Consider the following 18969-nt stretch of genomic DNA (forward strand, 5'->3'; position numbering starts at 1 on the left):
TCGATTCTGTGAGTGAAGTGGTGGGAATGAATGTGTTTGAGACAGCGAGGTTGCCACAGGATAGGATGGTGTTTAGGGCTCTTGTGCATAGGGTCGCTATGAGTTGCAAATGAACTCAGTGGCACATAACAACAAACAACTCGTTCCATTTTCTCCATATTTTACCAACTCTTCAATCTTGTTTTCAGTAGTGTCTACAATAAGCTTCACTATATCAACGCTATTGATCAATGTTTTTAATTTTTCCCCCTTACTCTCTGGGCAGCATTTATTTATTTATCAAGAAACATACATTGCGTGTCAGGCTCTGAGGGCACATTAGTCAAGACCTTGACCATGGCAGTCAAGACCTTCTCTTTCATAAAACTTGCTTGCATTTTGGTAGAAAAGAGTGACAGTAAACAATCTGTAAACAAACCACAAAATACCCCCAAACAAGAGTTATATTAAAAAAAACCAGACGGGCAAAATGGTAGGGAGACAGTGAAAGGCTGCTTTATATTAGTTAGGTTTTAATAGACTTTCTGAGAAGGTAGCCTTGAGTTTGGAATGCCACTACCATCACTAGGGTCCCTCTACCAGGGTCTCATTCTCATATGGGGTCTCACTCTGGTCTCATTCACACCAGGGTCTTGCTCCATTCTAGTCTCGTCCAGTCCAGTCTCCCTCTAGTTTTGCTATTCAATGTGGGAAGTTCACGTGCTCTCGAACTCTCTCCCCCCCTTTCCTCCCTCCCTCCCTCTCTCCCCCTTGTTCCCCCTCTCCCTCTCCTGCTCTCTCCTTCCCTCCCTCTGCCCCCTCTCATCTTATTCCCACACCTGTTAATGATCTGCAAGACCATTTGTCTGCAGTTAAAGTAGCTGGAGACCAGAGGGGGCTAGGGGCTAATGTAATTGCTAGAAAAGCCAACTTTTAAGCTAATCCTGTACATATCTATTGTATTTTCAAGGGGTGCTAGTGGTGTAAGGCATAGCATATTGAGCTGTCCAAGATGAATGTAAACTCTATAAAGGTAGAAACCAGGCCAGGGATTATTCTATTCAGCACTTTATCCCCAAAAGTTTAAGAGAGAACCTAAATTTAGGCATTCAGGAACTCTGTGTAGAACGTGTGACCCAAGACGAAATGATTGTGAAAAAGAAAGTAGAGACTCCTTGTGTCCTTTTACAGTTGATGCTTTACTTACTCACACAGGAGGGTAAAGTGTCTATGAAACTCAGAGAAGATCTTACAGGACTCTTCTTTGGATCTTATCTGGAGTCACAGGGAAGAAAAGGAGAGGGGAATGGACTAAAATGAAATTAGACATTAGGAACTCATTGTCCTGATGGGCATAGTCCAATGATGATTAATTTTATAAAACATAAAGCGTGGGAATGATTGTATGAAACAGAATGTGAATGAAGAATAGTGTGAAACACAATGTATATGAACTTTGAAAGCAAACCAATATAAAATAAAAAGTCTTAAAAGCCCAAACAAACTCATTGTCCTCAATTCAGACAGATTCATAGGTAACCCTCCAGCAGGTTTTCTGAGGCCTGATTGCCTGACTTTCAAACTGCCAGAGAGATGCCACCTTTGGATTAGTAGTAGACTTAGGACTAACTGATGTTTACTGCCTCTGAAAACCTGCTCAAGGGTCAGCTGTGGGTTATTTCCCACTCAGTGGTGCATAACAATATTAATGAGATTCCCTGGGAGGCACAAATGGGAAGGATGGGTGTGAACCCACTCATGCTGCTTGGAAGAAAGGCCTAGAAATCTATTCCATAAAGATTAAAAACCACACCCATTAAATGAATTCTGATTCCTGAAGACTATAGCCAGGAAGGCACTATGGAATAGTTTTACATGGGCTGGAATGAACTTGATGGCATTGACCTTGTTTTTTCTACTAACCCTAAAACAGCTTTTACCTTGGTATTGTGCTTGAGTATTATTATTTCAGTTTTACTTAGGGAAGGAATAAAGAAAAATAATTAAGATTTCTTCATTCTTAAAAATTTTAAGGACAATAACTGACACAACATGTTGCATAAGTGAAGGAATTTCTTTTTACAGGTTGTTCTCATGTGCTGGGAAAATCGTCTATATGATGCCATGATCTATGTCTACAACCGAGGCATGAATGAATTTATTAGTCCAATGGAGGTAATGGAACTCCCAATTTGCACCCTCAGTTTTTTCTGTTATTGTTATTTTCCCCTCATCTCCATGTGCTTTGAATGGATATCATTGTTTATTTCTGATTAGTTTCTAATTTCTTGTACATTTGTTAGATGGTCACGTTTTAGTCTGTGGCTTTAATTTTATCTTTTTCTTGTTGCATTTTTTTATCTGCTTAAGTAGATAGCTAAAACCTCAGGAAACAATAGATGAAAATAAAAATTACACTTGCCTATTAAACTTTCTTTTTCCTCCTAAATTTTTAAGATTTTCCCAAAATGTACAAAAACTATGCTTTATGTAATTATTGTACCTGATAATGCCCTTTTTTGTATTGCTTTTTGAAGATCAAAGGGGGGCTCTGGTGGCTTAGTGGTAAGGAGTCAGGCTGCCAACCTAAAGGCACATGGTTCAAATCCACCAGCTCCTCTGTGAAAGAAAGATGGACAGTCTTCTCCCTCGGAACTTACTGCCTCCGAAAACCTGCTAGAGGGTCAGCTATGAGTCTGTTCCATCTCAGTAGTAGATAACAAGTGTAGATCTCTTTTGCTGAAAGAAGAACTGAAGTGGTGAGAAGTCATTATTTGTGAATTGTTAATTTCTTTTACCCAGTTTAGACTTTTAGCATTTGTTATAATTTCTTTGACCCTTAGTAAAATAGCATCTGATAGTTAAGAAACTCTCTTAAAAAAGAATAAAACCCTGTGTTCATCTGGTAATTTGCCTGCCACTTGATCAAAGGCAGAGTTGTATGTACTGGGTTACAGATCCATGTAGTGCCTGTCCCTGGGCCTTTGTAATATTATAATATGTAATAATGTTTGGTGCAGAAGGACAAGACAGAACGAAACCAAGTTTGTTTTCCTATTTAATGACACTGACACTGTCTGCAGTGTATAAAGTAAGTGAGCAGTCATCCTCTCAGGCTTCTTTAAGCACAGTTAGGGTGATAGGATGACTATCCTCAAATTCTTAACTCCTTCACTTTTGTTTGTATTGCTTTTCTCTTGGCCATTTTGTAGAATGAGCAACACACACTTCTTCCCCTGCTTTTGATTCCCCTGTGATGATGTGATTTCACTTCTAAACCATGGTGCAGAAGAATTAAGACAGTTTTCATCTTCGCTCAAAATAATCTCAGAACATAGATTCTGATTTGATAAACATGACTTCTGGCATTTTGTAACTGTTGCTGTTGAAGTATTTGTTTTGTGCATCTCCTTTCTACCCTTCTAATGAAATCTGTATTGATGTACATCTGTACATCTTGTATGGAACGAGCAGCATTGAGCTAGTCTAGTCACCATATTTTTATATTGAGGGAATGCTGGTGGCTTAGTGGTAAGGAATTATGCTGCTAAGGTATGTGGTTCAAATCCACCAGCTGCTCCACAGGAGAAAGATGGGCAGTCTCTCCATGTGGTTTATATTGAGAATACTTTTCACATTTAATGGCTTCCAGTAGGAACTTGGCTTTTATGATATTTTTTTTTGGAGTTGGCTTTTATTATTAAATATTCCTTTGGAAACCTTACTAATGAGAGGTTTAGGTGCTCCTCTAATTCCTCTTAATTCTCTGCCTGTGAGAAACTCACTGTGTTTAAAAGTTTAACTATTTTACTACTTAAAGAAGTCTTAATTAGGAGAGACTTGCTGCCTTTTGAAATTTTCTATATTTTATAGAATGAAAATGTCATCACATTTAAGATGACTGTTGTTGTTAGGTGCTATGGAGTCTTCCAGGCCTCATAGAAACCTTGTGAACAAAAGATCTGAACCTCGCTCTTTCCTGTACCATTCTCACAATCTCTGCCATGCTCAAGTTCACTGTGTTAGTCACTGCATCAATACACTGTATGGTTTAAAATCAGGAAAGGTGTGCATTAGCCTCTATGAAGAACAAATCATTCAAGAAGTTGGACTTTATGAGGAAGAATGTGGCGTCTGGAGCAAAGGAAGATTGATCAACGGTTTGCATTATGTAGACAATACAACCTTGCTTGCTGAAAGTGAGGAGAACTTGAAACGATTATTACAGAGCATCAAAGATTACAGCCTTTAGTATGAATTACATCTCAATGTCAAGAAAATAAAAATCCTTACCATGAGACCGATAGACAATATCATGTTAGATGGAGAAGAAATTGGCATTGTCAATGATTTAATCTTGCCAGTATCCAATCAGCCCCCTTGGTACCAACAGCCAAGAGATCAAAAGATATATTGGGAAAGTCTCCTGTCAGGAGCCTCTCCAAATTGCTGAAGAGCAATGATGTCAGCTTAAAGACTAAGGTACATGATCCAAATTATGATCTTTTCAATTACATGGTATATACATACCTGGAAGTTGGACAGTGAATAAGGATAACAGAAGAAAAATTGATGCCATTGAGTTGTGGTGTTGGAAAAGAATGTGGAATATCCCAAGTATTGCTAAAAGGATAAACAAATGTTTTCTTGGATACAAGAATAATAAAGATTCTTCTCACATACTTTGGCCAGTCCTTGGAAAAGGAGAGGGGAAGACAATCAATGAGAAGGATCAGCACAGTGACTGTAGCAGTGGGCTCGAGTACGTTAGAGATGTTGAGGATGGCATAAGACCGGGCAGGGTTCCTATCCATAATCCATGGGGTCACTGTGACCCCATAGACAGCACTTAATATCTTATTAGTTGAACTTACAATCTCAACCAAGACCTTCATCTCCCTATGTGATGATTATTAAGTGGTTTCTTTCTGTGAGGAAACTGACAGTGGTGATTGTTTCTCAGCAACTCTCCCTTAGCGGACAGTGCATATGAATACTTAACGTTTTTTGTATCTAATCCCAGGAGCTAATTCCTATCTCACTGAGTCAGAGAAAGTACATAAGATTCTTGATTATCTTTCTAAAAATCCCATCTCTTTAAATGATTTGATTGTTTCCCTGTTCATTCTAATGCAGAAGCTGTTCAAAGTCATCTCTCCTCCTCTGAATGCAGGAAAGACTCTAACAGGTAATAACTTTCTAAGCTTTAAAGTTGTCTCCTTTTTAAATTTTAAAACATTGTGCAATATTTTCATAAGTGTGCCAATTTTATGTCTCCATGAGTTCCTTCCTTTTTGTTGCTGGATAGCAGTCCATAAAGTGAACATGTAACCCATCCTGACTATTTGTGGATTCTGTATTTATACATTTGCTGACTTGCTAAAATGTATGTGTACCACTCACATCAATACTTGTGGCTCATTTGCAGTCAGTCACAGATGTGCATTGAGTAGCGAAAAATTTGGGTTGTCTGATGCGCACATTCTTCGCTCAGGCTAAGTTGGGGGGGGCTCTGCTTCTTGTACCAGGTCTCGTATTGTAAGCATATGTCCTTCATGGTCGATTTAGTGCCACATTTTCCTCATTTTTGTCCTCTTCAGTGGTGGTTTCACCACTTAAAATGGTCCCCAAGCATAATGCTGAAGTACTCTCTAGTGTCCCTAAGTGCAAGGGATCTTTGATGTGCCTTCCAGAGAAAATCTGTGTGCTAGATAAGCTCCAGTCAGACATGAGTTATGGGGCTGTTGGCCCAGAGTTCAGTGTTAATGAATCAACACTATAGCACATCTAGACAAAGGAAGAGGCTCTCCCAGGAGGTGCTAAAGCAACATCTATAGCGCATGATGAAGCTATAGAAAAGATAGAAAGTCAGCTAACTTTGTGAATTCATGACAACTGATTTTTTTTAAAAAATAGTGCAACAGACAGCATTTTTTGGGAAACTGAAAGCCAAAGATATTTTCTTTGATGTTACCCAAAGTAAAAAAAGGTTACATTTATCCAAGCTTTTATTTTATTATAAGAAAATATTACATGTAATGAATTATTTCTAAGTAATGGATACAATAAGGTGTCTTTAGACAGAAATACATGTGAAAAAAAGGTTGTGTATTGATTATTTAATGAAAATATAACTAGAAGCTTAACTGTATTTTCTTTTGGGGTAATGTCTCAGTATTAGATGAATCAAAATGATTATGTCAGCTTTATAGAACGTAACTACCATAATCCTGAGAATTGCCTATCATATAATTAATCTACTCATTCACCAGTTGATGAACAGTTCAATTGCTTGCAGTTTTAGGCTCTCTTGAGTAATTCTGTTACAAAATTTATGAACAAGTTTATTATTTTTAATTAAGTATTTTATTTTGAGATACTTAGAGATTACATGCAGTTATAAGAAATAATACATAGAATTCATCTCTTCAAGCTAATGTTTCTCTGCCCAATTAGTGTTCTACCTAGTGATACTGTTTGGTAACAGTAACATCCTACAAAGCAAATATAGTGCACTCTGACCAGGAGGACATTCACATCCATAAAGATTCAGAAGAGTTCCATCATTGCGAGGATCCCTAATGTTGTCCTGGCCCCTATGTCTAGTCTGAGGCAGAGAACAAATTTTTGTGTGGACATGTGTACGTATACTTATATCCAGAGTTAACACCTACAGTTAGAATGCCTGGCTTATATGATAAATGTATATTTCATTTTCTAAAGTATTGCCATATGTATTTTAAACTAACTGTACCATTTTGCACACCCATCAGCAATATGTGGAAGTTCCCATTGTTCCAGATCCTGGCAAAGCACTTACTATTGTCAGTGTTTGTAAAACATTATTCACTCTGGGGGGTATGTTGCTGTGGTTAGATCTATTGAGTTGACTATAGGTCACAGCAGCCCTTTGTTTTTGTTAGGTTTTGTTGTTACCATGGCTTGTGTGTTAGTCACACCTTACCGTTTCAACTGACATCATTGCTTTTTATCATTTTGGAGAAGTCTTTTTTTTTTTACTCTTTTGTTGTTGTTTGTTAACTTGCTGTGTGCCGTCGAATTGTATCCAACTGGCACAGGAGGAGATTGCTCCTCTTTCTCCAGCAGAGCATCTGGTAGCTTCGAACCGTGCACCTTTGGGATTGCAGTGCAGCTTCTTGCCATTAGGCTACCAGCGCTCTCTTGGAGAGGTCTTGAGAGCAGGTTTTCCCAGTACAACACACCTTTTTATTTTATTTTTTAATTTATTTTCATACAGTAATTTGTTTCCATTGTGTTTCATTCATATACATTTTTCTTTTCATACTTTATTTTATACTGGTTTACTTACAAAGTTCATGTACATTGTTTTTCACACCAGATCTTTCCCCTTTCCTTTACCCATACCTCCCTCCACCCTTCAAATTGTGTAACCTTACGATTAAGCTCTCCTCACTCCCCCCTCCACCCATCCACATCCTTCTGCTTCCCCTCCCCTCTTTGGATCCTCATCTTTATTTTACAATAATGGTCTTATACAGTATTTGTCTTTATGAGACTGAGTTTTCACTTAGTGTAATGCTCTCCAGTCCCTCCCAAGTTAGGTAGTAATTTACAAAATCATTGCTCCTGCATGCTGCATAGTATTCCATTGTTTGTACTGTAATTTCTCAATCCATTCCCTTGTTTGGGCATTTGGGCTATTTCCATGTTCTTGCTATGGTGAATAATGCTGCTATGAACATTGGTGTACAAGTCTCTGTGCCTCAGTTCTCCTTTTCCCAGGGTATATTCCAAGCAGTGGAATAGCTGAGTTGTCTGGAATTTCTATGTTCAGCTTTTTGAGGAAACACCAAACTGCCTTCCATAGTAGTTGTACCATTTTACAATCCCACAATGTATAAGACTTACTATCTCGCCACTTCCTCTCCAAAATTTGTTACTTGCTGCCCTGCTAAACTTTGCCACTCCTACTGAAGTGGGATGGTATCTCATTGTGGTTTTAATTTGCATCTCTCTTATTGCCAGTGATTTGGAGCATTTCTTCATGTGTCTGTTTGCCTGCCATCCGAATGTCCTCCTCTGTGAAAAGTCTTTTCATGTTTCTTGCCCATTTTGTAATTGGATTATAAGTCTTTTTCTTCTGGAGGCCCAGAGTATTCTGTAAACTTTTTATTATGAAACTCTAGTCTGAGATGGTATTGCAAACAAATGTTTGTTCCCAGTCAGTAGGTTTTCTTTTCATCCTGATGGAAAAAGGTTTTGATGCACACATGGATTTAATCTTTAGAAAGTCTCATTCATAAATTTTATCCTCTTCAGATTGTGCATTTCTTTCTGTATTTGACAGTCTCTTTATACTGTAGACTAAGCCTTCTAAGCTTGACCCCAATTTGTCTGTTATGAATTTTATGGTTTTGGACTTTATTCCCAGATCTCTGATCCACCTTGAGTTGGTTTTTGTGTATGATATGAGATGTGGATCCTGCATCAGCTTTCTGCAGATAGAAGTCCAGTTTTGCCAGCATCATTTGTTGAAGAGATTATCGTTTCCACATTTGATAGATTTTGTTTCCTTGTCAAATATCAGTTGACCATAGATAGATAAGTTAATTTGTGGGTTCTTGATTCTGTTCCATTGGTCTATGTGCCTGTCATTGTACTAGTATGATGCTGTTTTGGTTATTACAGTTGTGTAGTAGGTTTTGAGGTCAGGGAGTGCGATGCCTCCTACTTCATTCTTGTTTTTCCAGAGTGCTTTGCTTATTCAGGATTTTTGTCTCCTCCAAATAAACTTGACTATTGCCTTTACAACCTCTCTGAAAAAGAAATTTGGTATCTATATTGGAATTGTGTTAAGCAGGGAGATTTCTTTTGGTAGGATTGTGATTTTCACTATATTGAGTTTTCCTATCCATGAATAGGGAACATTTTCCCATTTATGTAGGTTTTTATTGTTTCTTGAAGAAGTGTTTTGTAGTTTTGTTTGTAAAGGTATTTTTTGTCTCTAAGTTTATTCTTAAGTATCTCAATTTGTGGTTGACTATAGTAAATAGTATTGCTTTCTTGGTTTCCTTCTCTCTTTTCTTTGTTACTGTAGAAGAATCCTACTGACTTTTGTATATTGACCTTGTATCTTGTCACTCTACTAAATTGGTCCACTAGCTCTAACAGTTCTTTTGTTGAGTCCATGGAGTTTTCTTTATATATTATCATATCATCTGCATATATTGACTGTTTAACCACTTCTTTGCTGACCTGGGATGCCTTTTATTTCCTTCTTTTGTCATATTGCCCTAAAAGTACTTCCAATACAATTTAATCTTGTTGTCTCTGACACACCTACCCCATTTCCCCAGTTACTGAGTTGATCCACCTCATCCAGGACCTTCCTCTCCTGTCCTGTCCCTCCAACCTTTCTAGCATGATGTTCTTTTCTAAGGACTGGTCCCCTCTGGCAACATGACCAAAGTATGTGAGACAGAGCTTCAAAATCCTCAACTCCAAGGAGTAGCCTGCTTTTACCCTCTCCAGGAGAGACCTGTTTGTTTTCTTGGCAGTTTATGGTCTTTTCAATACTCTTCTCCAGTACCACAACTCAAAGGCATCAAGGATTCTTCTGGCATCTTTTGTCATTGTCCAGTTCTCTGATACATAACAAGTGCAGAGACCATGGCTTGGATCAGGTGCACATTAGTCCCCAGACTTATGTTGTTGCTCTTCAGTACTCTAGAGAGGTCCCTGATGGCAGATTTTCTTAATGCAGTTTTTCTCTTGATTTCCTGACTTTGGGTCTAAGATTGTGGATTGTAGAACCAAGCAAGCTGAAATTGTTTTTAAAATCTCCATCTCTTCTTCATCTGTCATGATCCTGCCAATTGGCCCAGTGGTGAGAATATTTGCTTGATGTTGAGCTTCAATCCATATTGAAGACTACAGTCCTTGACCTTCTGCAGCTAACACCTCAGGTTCTCCTCAAATTCAGCAAATGGGTTGTGTCATCTGCATAATTCAGGTTGTTGATGAGTCTTTCTCCAATCCTGATGATACGCTCCTACTTACAAAGTTCAGCTTCCCAAATTATCTGTTCCATGTATAGGTTGAAAAGGTATGGAGATAGGATGCATCCCTGATGTACACCTTTCCCAATTTTGAACTATGCAGTTTCCTTTCTCTGTTCTGACAACTGCCTCCTGGTTCAAGTGTAGGTTTTGCATGAGCACAATTAAGTGTTCTGAAATTCCCATTTTTCTCCAGGTCAGCCACAGTTTGTTGTGATCCACACAGTCAAACGCCTTTGCATAGTCAATGAAACACAGATAGACATTCCTTTAGTACTCTCTGCTTTCAGCCAAGATTCATCTAATGTTGGCTATAATTATCCCTTGTGCCACAACCTCTTCTAAACTCAGCCTGCACATATGGAAGTTCTTTGTTGATCTGTTGTTTCAGTCATTTTTTAATAATGTTCAGCAGGATCTTGTTTGCATGTGTTATTAGTGATATTGTTTAATAATTTCCACACTCTATGGGGTCACCTTTTTTTTTTCAAGTGGGAATATATGGATCTCTTTCAGTCAGTTGGCCAAGTAGTGGTCTTTCAAATTTCTTGACCCAACCTGATGAGTCTATCCAAGGCAGCATCTGTTTGTTGAAATATGGCAATTGATATACTGTCAATTCTAGGGCCTTCTTTTTGACAATTCCTTCTGAGCAGCTTGAACCTCCTCTTTCACCAGCATTGCATTTTGATCAGATGTCATATTATGAAATTCTTCTGTGTCTTTTTGATACAGTTACTGTGTATTCTTTTTATTTTCTTCTGATGATTTATAAGTCAACATTCCGTCCCTGCATCCTTAATTATTGTACAGTTCAGGCCTTAAATTTGTTCTTAACTTCCTTCAGCTTAAGAAATGTTGAGCATGTTCATCCCTTTTGATTTTCTGACTCCATCTCTTTGCACATTTCACTATAATATTTTGTCTTTCTGAGCTGCCCCTTCAAAATTTCTGTTCAAGTCCTTAACTTCCTGATTTCTTCCCTTTGCTTTGGCTTCTCGGCACTCTACTGCAATATTCAGTCTTTTCTGACATCCATCTTGGTCTTTCTTCCTCCTCTGTCTTCATAATGATCTTTTGCATTCTTCCTGGATGATATTCTTGATATCCTCCCACAACTCATCTGGTCTTCACTTATTAATGTTCAAGGCCTCAAACCTGTTCTGAGATAGTCTTTACATTCAGGTGGGATAGACAGACTTGAGGTCAATCTTTGATTTTTATGGATTTGATTTGTTTTTTTTTTTAGCTTTTGTTTGAACTTGCATATGAGTAGTTCATTTGTTCCACAGTCAACACCTGGCTTAGTTTTCACAACTGATAATGAGCTTCGCCAATGATTTTTCTTCCGTAGATGTAATCAGTCTGATTCCTGTGTAGACCATCAGGTGAAATCCATGTGTATAGTCACTGTATGTATGTCTTATAAAAGGTATTGGCAATGAATAAATCATTGATTATACAGAATTATATAATTCTGTTTCCCAGCCTTATTCCTGTCACCAAGTCCATGTTTCCTGACTACTGATCCTTCTTCCCTGTTCCCATTTACAATCCAGTTACTGATTATTATTATTATTGTATCTTGGTTACATGTTGATCAATTTCCAACTGCAAAACTTGGTAGAAGTCTATTTCCTCCTCTTTAGCTTTGGTTGTTTGTACATATATTTGAATGATAGTGGTAGTAACAAGTCTTCCTTGTAAGGCAGTGGATATTATTCTGTCCCTTAAAACATTGTATTTCAAGATGGATCTGGAGATAGTCTTTTTAACTATGAATGCAACCCCATTTTTCCTCACCTTTTCATTTCGAGCATAGAAGAACATATGGTTGTCTGATTAAAAATTTCTCATGCCATTCTATTTCGTTTCACCCATGCCAAGTACATCAATATTTATGCGTTCCATTTCTTCCTTTACAGCATCCGGTTTACCTATATTCATACTTCTTACATCCCATATTCCAATCACTGGTATCTGTTTGCAGCTATTCCTCCTCCTTTGTAATTCCTGATAGGAAGGCTCGGCCTCTAGCTAATCTTAGTGTACTATATTATATGTAGGGTTTTGAAGGTACAAATCTTAAATTAAATTAAATATATTTCTCAGTATTTTTGTTAATGCTGAATTGGAAATGGAATTTAGTTTTCATATGTTCATTTGCTAATTGTTCATTCCTTGTACGTGCCAATACAACTGATTTTTTTATATATACCTCTTCTTTCCTTCAAAGATAATAAGATTTGTGAACTATATTAGTGTATTATTCTTTTTTGGGGTCATCTTTGCCTGTTTACAATCAAAGTAATAAATGTTTGCTCTTTATATTCTGAAAGACTTCGTATGAGATTGGTATTACTGTTTCTTAAATATTTGAATGTGTTTAACAGCAAACCATCTGTGCCTGGATGTTTTTAATCAAGAAACTTTTATTCATTAATCTATTTCCTTTCACTGATAAAATACTATCCCTATTTTTCATTTCTTCTTTTGTCACAATCTGTCAACAATTTGTATCTTCAAGAAATTTGTCCATCTAGTTTATGAAAATGTTAAATTATTTTTATGAAGCTGCTTATTATATTATTTTACTATCTTTTAAACATTTAAAGAGTCTTTACTATTTAATATGTCTGAAGAGTGTCTACTATTTCCCCTAACCCATTTTTTCATATTTGTAATTTGTCTTTGATCTTTTTTCAATGATTGTCTAGGTTGAGGTGTATTCATTTTCGCTTCTTAAAACTCTCATAATTTTACCTATTTTTATTATTCCTACTTCTTTGATTTCTGCTCCTCATTTTCTTTTGCCTTTAGTTTGATTTGTTCTTCTTTTTCTAGCTTCTTAAGTGGGAACCTTGGGCCATTGATAGAAAATACTTTTTTTTCTCTTCTGAAATAAGTGCTCATTAACATTCTCTCTACACAGTGTTTTCTTTATTCAGCAGACTGATTTATTTCACTAATTTCTAAATATTAACTAAATACATTGTGAATGTGTCTACCAAAGTATTACTTATGAGTTCTCATATCTGATTGTTGTTGTTAGGTGCAATCAAGTTGCCTCCTACTCATAGCAACCCCATGTACAAACAACAGCTCTGAACCCTTCTCTGTCTCTGACACCCCTACCCCCATTACCGCAGTCACTGAATCAGTCCATCTCAAGCAAGGTCTTCCCCTCCTGTGCTGTCCCTCAACCTCCCAAGCATGATGTCCCTCTCCAAGGACTGGGCCCTCTTTGCAACATGGCCAGAGTATGTCAAAACTTCAGAATCCTTGCCTCCAAGGAGCAGCCTGGCTTTACCATCTCTAGGAAGACCTGTTTGTTCTTCTAGCAGTCAGTACTCTTCTTCAGCACCACAGCTCAAAGGCATCAGTTCTCCTTCTGTCATCCCTAGTCATTGTCCAGCTCTCTAATGCATAACTATGGCCTGGATCAGGTGCACCTTATTCTTCAGACTGACATTATTGCTCTCCAATGCTCTGACAGCCAACTTTCTCAGTGCAGTTTGTCTTTTGATTTCCTGGCTGCTGGTACCAAGAGTGTTGATTGTGGAGCCAAGCAAACTAAAGCTGTTAATCTCTTCACTATCTGTCATAATACTCCCAGTTGTACCAGTGGTGAGAATCTATTTTCTTGATGTTGAGCTTCAATCCCTATTGAAGGCTGTGGCCCTTGAACTTCTGCAGCAAGCGCTTCAGGTCTTTCTCAGTTTCAGCAAGCAGAGTTGTATCATCTGCATAACACAGGTTGTTGATGAGTCTTCCTCCAATCCTGATGCCACATTCTTCCGCATGGAGCCCAGCTTCCCAGATAATCTGTTCCACATATAGATTGAAAACGTTTGGAGATAGGATGCATCCCTGGCATACACCCTTCCCGATTTTGAACCATGCAGTGTTTCCTTGCTCTGTTCTGACAACTGCCTCCTGGTCCAAATATAGGTTTCACATTAGCACTGTCAAGTGTTCTGGGATTCCCATTCCCCTCAGAGTCAGCCACAGTTTGTTGTGATCCAACAGTCAAATGCCTTATAATGTTTTTCTATTGTCATCAGAGAATATAATCTACAAGATTGCAATGTTTTAAAATTTTTCTGAAACATGTATTTTGGTCTAGAATATGATCTGTCTTAGTAAATACAGTATGTACACTTAAAAAACCTGTTTTCTGATTTTGTTGAATTTACAATACTAAAAAATCACAAAACTACCTGAATCTCATTGTTATTGAGTCGGAAGCAACTCATACTTGACATTCCAGCAGGTTTTCTGAGGCTGTGAATCACCTAGGAAGAGATTGCTCATCTCTCTAAGTCACTGATAGGTTAGAACCACAAGAGGCACCACTTTTGGGTGAGCACTGCAGCTCCCTAGACTGCCCCACCAGAACGATATTAATTAAATCAGGCACTTACAGATGATGTTCAGATCTTTTTTGTCTTTGCCAATTTGTATGTGTATAATACTTTTGTCACTTATTTAGAGAAGATTGTTTAAATCTCTAATTGTCCCTTTCTGTTACCAGTTCTTAATTTTTGTTTTATATAGATATATATAGTAGCCCTGTTATTGGGTACATATACATTTATGATTTATTACATTCTTTTCTTAAAATGATACTTTTGTATTTATGAAATCTATCTCTGGTAGTACATACTGTTTTAAGATCTGTTTTCAACAATGAATTAATGGAATTCCAAAATATCTATAGATGTTCATTGAAATGAACAATAATAATAAAAAAAAGAGATCTGTTTTATCTGATAGCAGTATTGTAGCTTTTTTTATGATTGCTCTTTGAATGGTAGATCTTTTTCCAAATATTCACACTCAACTTATTTGTTTCTTTTAGCCTGTCTGTTCTATAGAAAATATGATTGGATTTCATTTCTTTAATCTTATTTGACATTTTTTATCTATAAATTGAAATTTTGTTCCCCAATTTAGTTAGTTGTGTTTGGTGGTATACTTTTGTTCCAGCTATTGATCTTCCTTTTGTTTTTCTATATGATTACTTGAACATGTATTAGAATTCTATTTTAATTTTCTGTATAGGATTAGTCACTCCCACCCCCTTTTCTCTCTCGTGCTTTTTTTTAAAAAAAAAATTGAATACTGGTTTCTCTCAGGGATTCAGTCTTAGCTCATTTCAGAGATTTTTTTTGGCTGAGCTGCTCTGATGTTTTTCCAGGCTCAGTGCTTTAGGAATCATTCAGGGATGTGGGCAGACAGTTTGAGTATCTCACGGATTCTTTCCTTTTTGTGATTCCTGTGCTCTCTTAGTCATGGTTTTCTGGCTTCACTTTACGTTTCCATAAGCACAGCGACTACCCCACTGGCCTTGAGCATGACAGCATGGAGATGGTGTAGGACAAAGCAGGGTTCACATCTGTTCATAAGATTGCTGTCCCTCATAGGCAAGTGTAAGACACCTAACCTGAACAAACGAGAAAGGAGGTTTTTCCATGTGCCCCCTGGTGGCTGCTGTGTGTGCAGCAGGGAGTGCACTGAGCCCACGTGGGGCCAAGGGAGAGGAAAGCTCCTTGTCCAAATGCCTGCTTCTGCTTCTCCAAGTAAGTGTGAACTCCTTGCTGATTAGATGTTAGGTATGCATCTTTGCACTCTCCACTGCCTTCAGATAGTTCTGTACATCCAGGCTTTGGATGTACAGAAGGCTATTTCCTCAATGTAGGAATGACTGTCATCTTGTAGGACTTGATTCTCTCATACCTAGTGGCAGTTCTGAAACTAATCTTTTTGAGACAGACTTGAAAATGGTTTTTAAAAATACGTATCTACTGGACATGAAAAGAGAGGACTGAAAAATCCGAAGGGCATGTGCTTTTTCTACAGAGAATCTTTTGGAAGAAAATGATAGTGGCAAGAGCAAAGAAGTAGAAGGGTCAGATAAATTAGGGTATTACAGTAAATATGTAAGTTCAGTTATACATTTAATGTTGTTGTTGTTGTTATGTGCCATCGAGTCGCTTGCAGCTTACAGTGACCCTATGTACAGCAGCCCGAAACTCTGCACAGGATAGTGTCAATCTTACTGTCTCCAATACACCTACTCCTATTACCCCGGGCACTGAATCAATCCATCTCATCGAGGGACTTCCTCTCCTTCTCTGGCCCTCCACCCTCCCAAGCATGATGTCCCTCTAAGGACTGGTCTGTCCTTGCAACATGCCCAAAGTGTGTCAGACAAAGCTTCAGAATCCTTGCCTCCAAGGAGCAGCCTGGTTTCACCCTCTCTACGATGAACCTGTTTGTTCTTTTGGAAGTATATTCAACACTGCCTCCTGGTCCAAGTATAGGTTTCGCATAAGTACAATCAAGTGTTCTGGGATTCCCATTCTTTTCATTGTCAGCCACAGTTTATTGTGATCCACACTGTCAAATGCCTTTGCATAGTCAATGAAACACAGGCATTCCTCTAATACCCTGCTTTCTGCCAACGTCCATCTAACATTAGCTATAATATCCCTAGTCCCTAGTACCATGACTTCTTCTAAACCCAGCCTACACATCTGGCAGTTCTCAGTTGTGTATTGCTCTTGTCATTTTTGAGTAATTTTCAGCAGCATCTTGCTAGCTTGTGATATTAATGGTATTGTTTGACAATTTCTGCACTCTGTCAGGTCACCTTTCTTTGGAATGGGAACAAATACAGATCTCTTCCAGTCAGCTGCCCAGGTGATTGTCCTTCAGCTTAGTTGGCACAACTTAATGAGCACATCCAAGGCAGCATCTGTTTGTTGAAATACCTACTATGTGCCAGATACTATGCTTGGTGATAGGAATACAGAGATGAATAACAACACACACATCTCATACTTAATGAAGCTCACAGCACTGGAATATAGCAGATCACTCAACTTTCACCCACACGTGGTGTGGATCAAAGAATATTTAGAATCGAAGCAAAATATAATTGTGTTATTGCATTTCTAGTTTATGTGCACTAATGACATCATCATCACACAGGTGAAGTATTTATGAAGGATTAATGACCAGAAGTAGATGCTTCAACTCATTGTTATTACCAGCCAACGCTTCCTGTCAACCTGAATACCCTAAGAATACCTGGCCTCTTTACTCATTATTAATATTTCTGTGCTATTCTACATTGACTTTGACTAACTGCCTAAATAATTGGTCTGATGGTATTTCTGATTTCTCTTAGTCAAATAAATGGGTCTATTGCTCTTCAGTTGTATAACTGAGAAGTAGAGAAGGAATACTCCAGTCAGTCTGTTTGAATTACATAGGAGGAGATTGTTCATCTTTCTCCTCTGGTGCTAGTGGTGGATTTGGGTTAGCAGTGGATCAGCGGAGCAATTGACGTTACAAATGAGGTGAATGCGTTAATACTGATTTATTGACCATGATCTTTTATTTCTTAACTTACTGTTCTATCTTAACCAGATATATGCTAGTGGTTAAGCTAGCAATACATAGATCCCCACCCTATGATCTGTTCCTATAATAGGTCTTTGAATAGGTCATATTAGTTTTGTATCTATGAAAATTCTAAAACCAGTAATAGAAGAGTGATCCTATCTAATTATTATATGAGAATGTATTACCTCAACTTAAATGCCAAATTTTTATTTTTGTTTCCACATAAAGAATATATTTCTGAGATGATTTCAAAAGAGAATTTACGAAAGGTCTTTCTATTTTAGATGAGCAAGTTGTTATGGGCAACAAGCTTCTTGTATATATTAGGTAAGAGTTTTTATTCATTTGTCCATGAGCATGTTCTTCTGTAACTTTTTCTTTATTCTTACAAGTACTATCCTTTCAAATCTATATAATGCTTTCATTTTTAAAAATTCTTTAATGTGGAACAGTGGTTCTCAACTGGGGGTAATTTTGCTCCACTCTCATGCCTCAGGACATTTGGCACAAATGGTTGAGGGCTTAGCCACAAATCAAAAGGTTGGTGGATCAAACCCATAGAGAGGCATCATGGAGGACAGACACACTTAGCAATCTGCTAACATGTCACACCTTAAAACTATTAAGGAGTATTCAGGTCACATGGGGCCCCTGTGAGTTGGGCTCAATTTGACAGTGACAGGTTTGTTATAGATTTCGAGGCATATTTATTACTCAGGAAGAGTGATACCATTGGCATCTATTAGATGGAGGTCAGGAATGCTGCTAAGCATTTTACAAGGTCTAAGAGAGCTCCCACAACAGTTATGCATCAAAATGTCACTAGTCCTGAAGTTGGAAACCTCAGTGTATCACCCTAATAACTTGGTGGCTGTATGTGAGCTCCAGTTTATGGTATAAAGCAGCTACACTAAACCCACTCCCATTTAGTTGTTTCTGAGTTGTAACAACCGTAGAGGACAGAGTAGGACTGCCCTATAGGTTTCCAATCCTGTAAATCTTACAGGAGACAGACTGCGTGATCTTAACTTGCTCAGCAGCCAAGTGCCTTCACTGTACCATCATCATCATATCTCCTTTATTGCTATTGTTGTATGCCGTCAAGTCAGGCCCTACTCGTAGCTGACATACTAGCCAGTTTTCAGAGGCAGAAAATCACGCAAGAGTTAACTGCCTGTCTTTTTCCCATGGAGCAGCTAGTAGATTCGACCTATGTGCCTGTGGGTGGCAGCACAATTCGTTATCTCTCAGCTACCAGAGCACCTTTATTTCCTGTGTAAAAGCTGCTGCCATTTAGTTGTTACTAACAGGCAGGGCCTCTCCAGCGGATTTCAAGGCTGCAAGTGTTTATGGGAGGTACCTACTCATATTGCCCATCTTTCTTTTCTTATATATAAGCAGAAGAATTGAGGTAAGTCATGAAGAAGTAAGTTGTAGAGGTAAAACTGGAGTGATTTTCTCCTGGCTCCTGAAGCAGAATTTTTAAATAATAGACTAGGTAGAATCAGAGTTGAATCCTGACAATCTCAGATAACTA

At 38.0% G+C, this 18969-nt stretch overlaps 1 protein-coding gene across 2 annotated transcripts in view; it reads left to right on the forward strand.

Annotated features, from left to right (window-relative positions):
- Window positions 1–18969, forward strand: part of VPS8 (vacuolar protein sorting 8 homolog (S. cerevisiae)) — a 351425-nt gene that overhangs the window by 124583 nt on the left and 207873 nt on the right. For both annotated transcript variants that reach the window (XM_006884085.1, XM_006884086.1), the window contains exons 22-24: window positions 2065–2154; window positions 5116–5167; window positions 17717–17759. In XM_006884085.1, coding sequence (XP_006884147.1) covers window positions 2065–2154; window positions 5116–5167; window positions 17717–17759 — 185 coding nt within the window. The remainder of the gene's footprint in view (window positions 1–2064; window positions 2155–5115; window positions 5168–17716; window positions 17760–18969) is intronic.

This window comes from Elephantulus edwardii, unplaced genomic scaffold, assembly GCF_000299155.1.
Source record: "Elephantulus edwardii isolate Elephantulus edwardi_28Jun2011 unplaced genomic scaffold, EleEdw1.0 scaffold00031, whole genome shotgun sequence".
Lineage (NCBI taxonomy): Eukaryota > Metazoa > Chordata > Mammalia > Macroscelidea > Macroscelididae > Elephantulus > Elephantulus edwardii.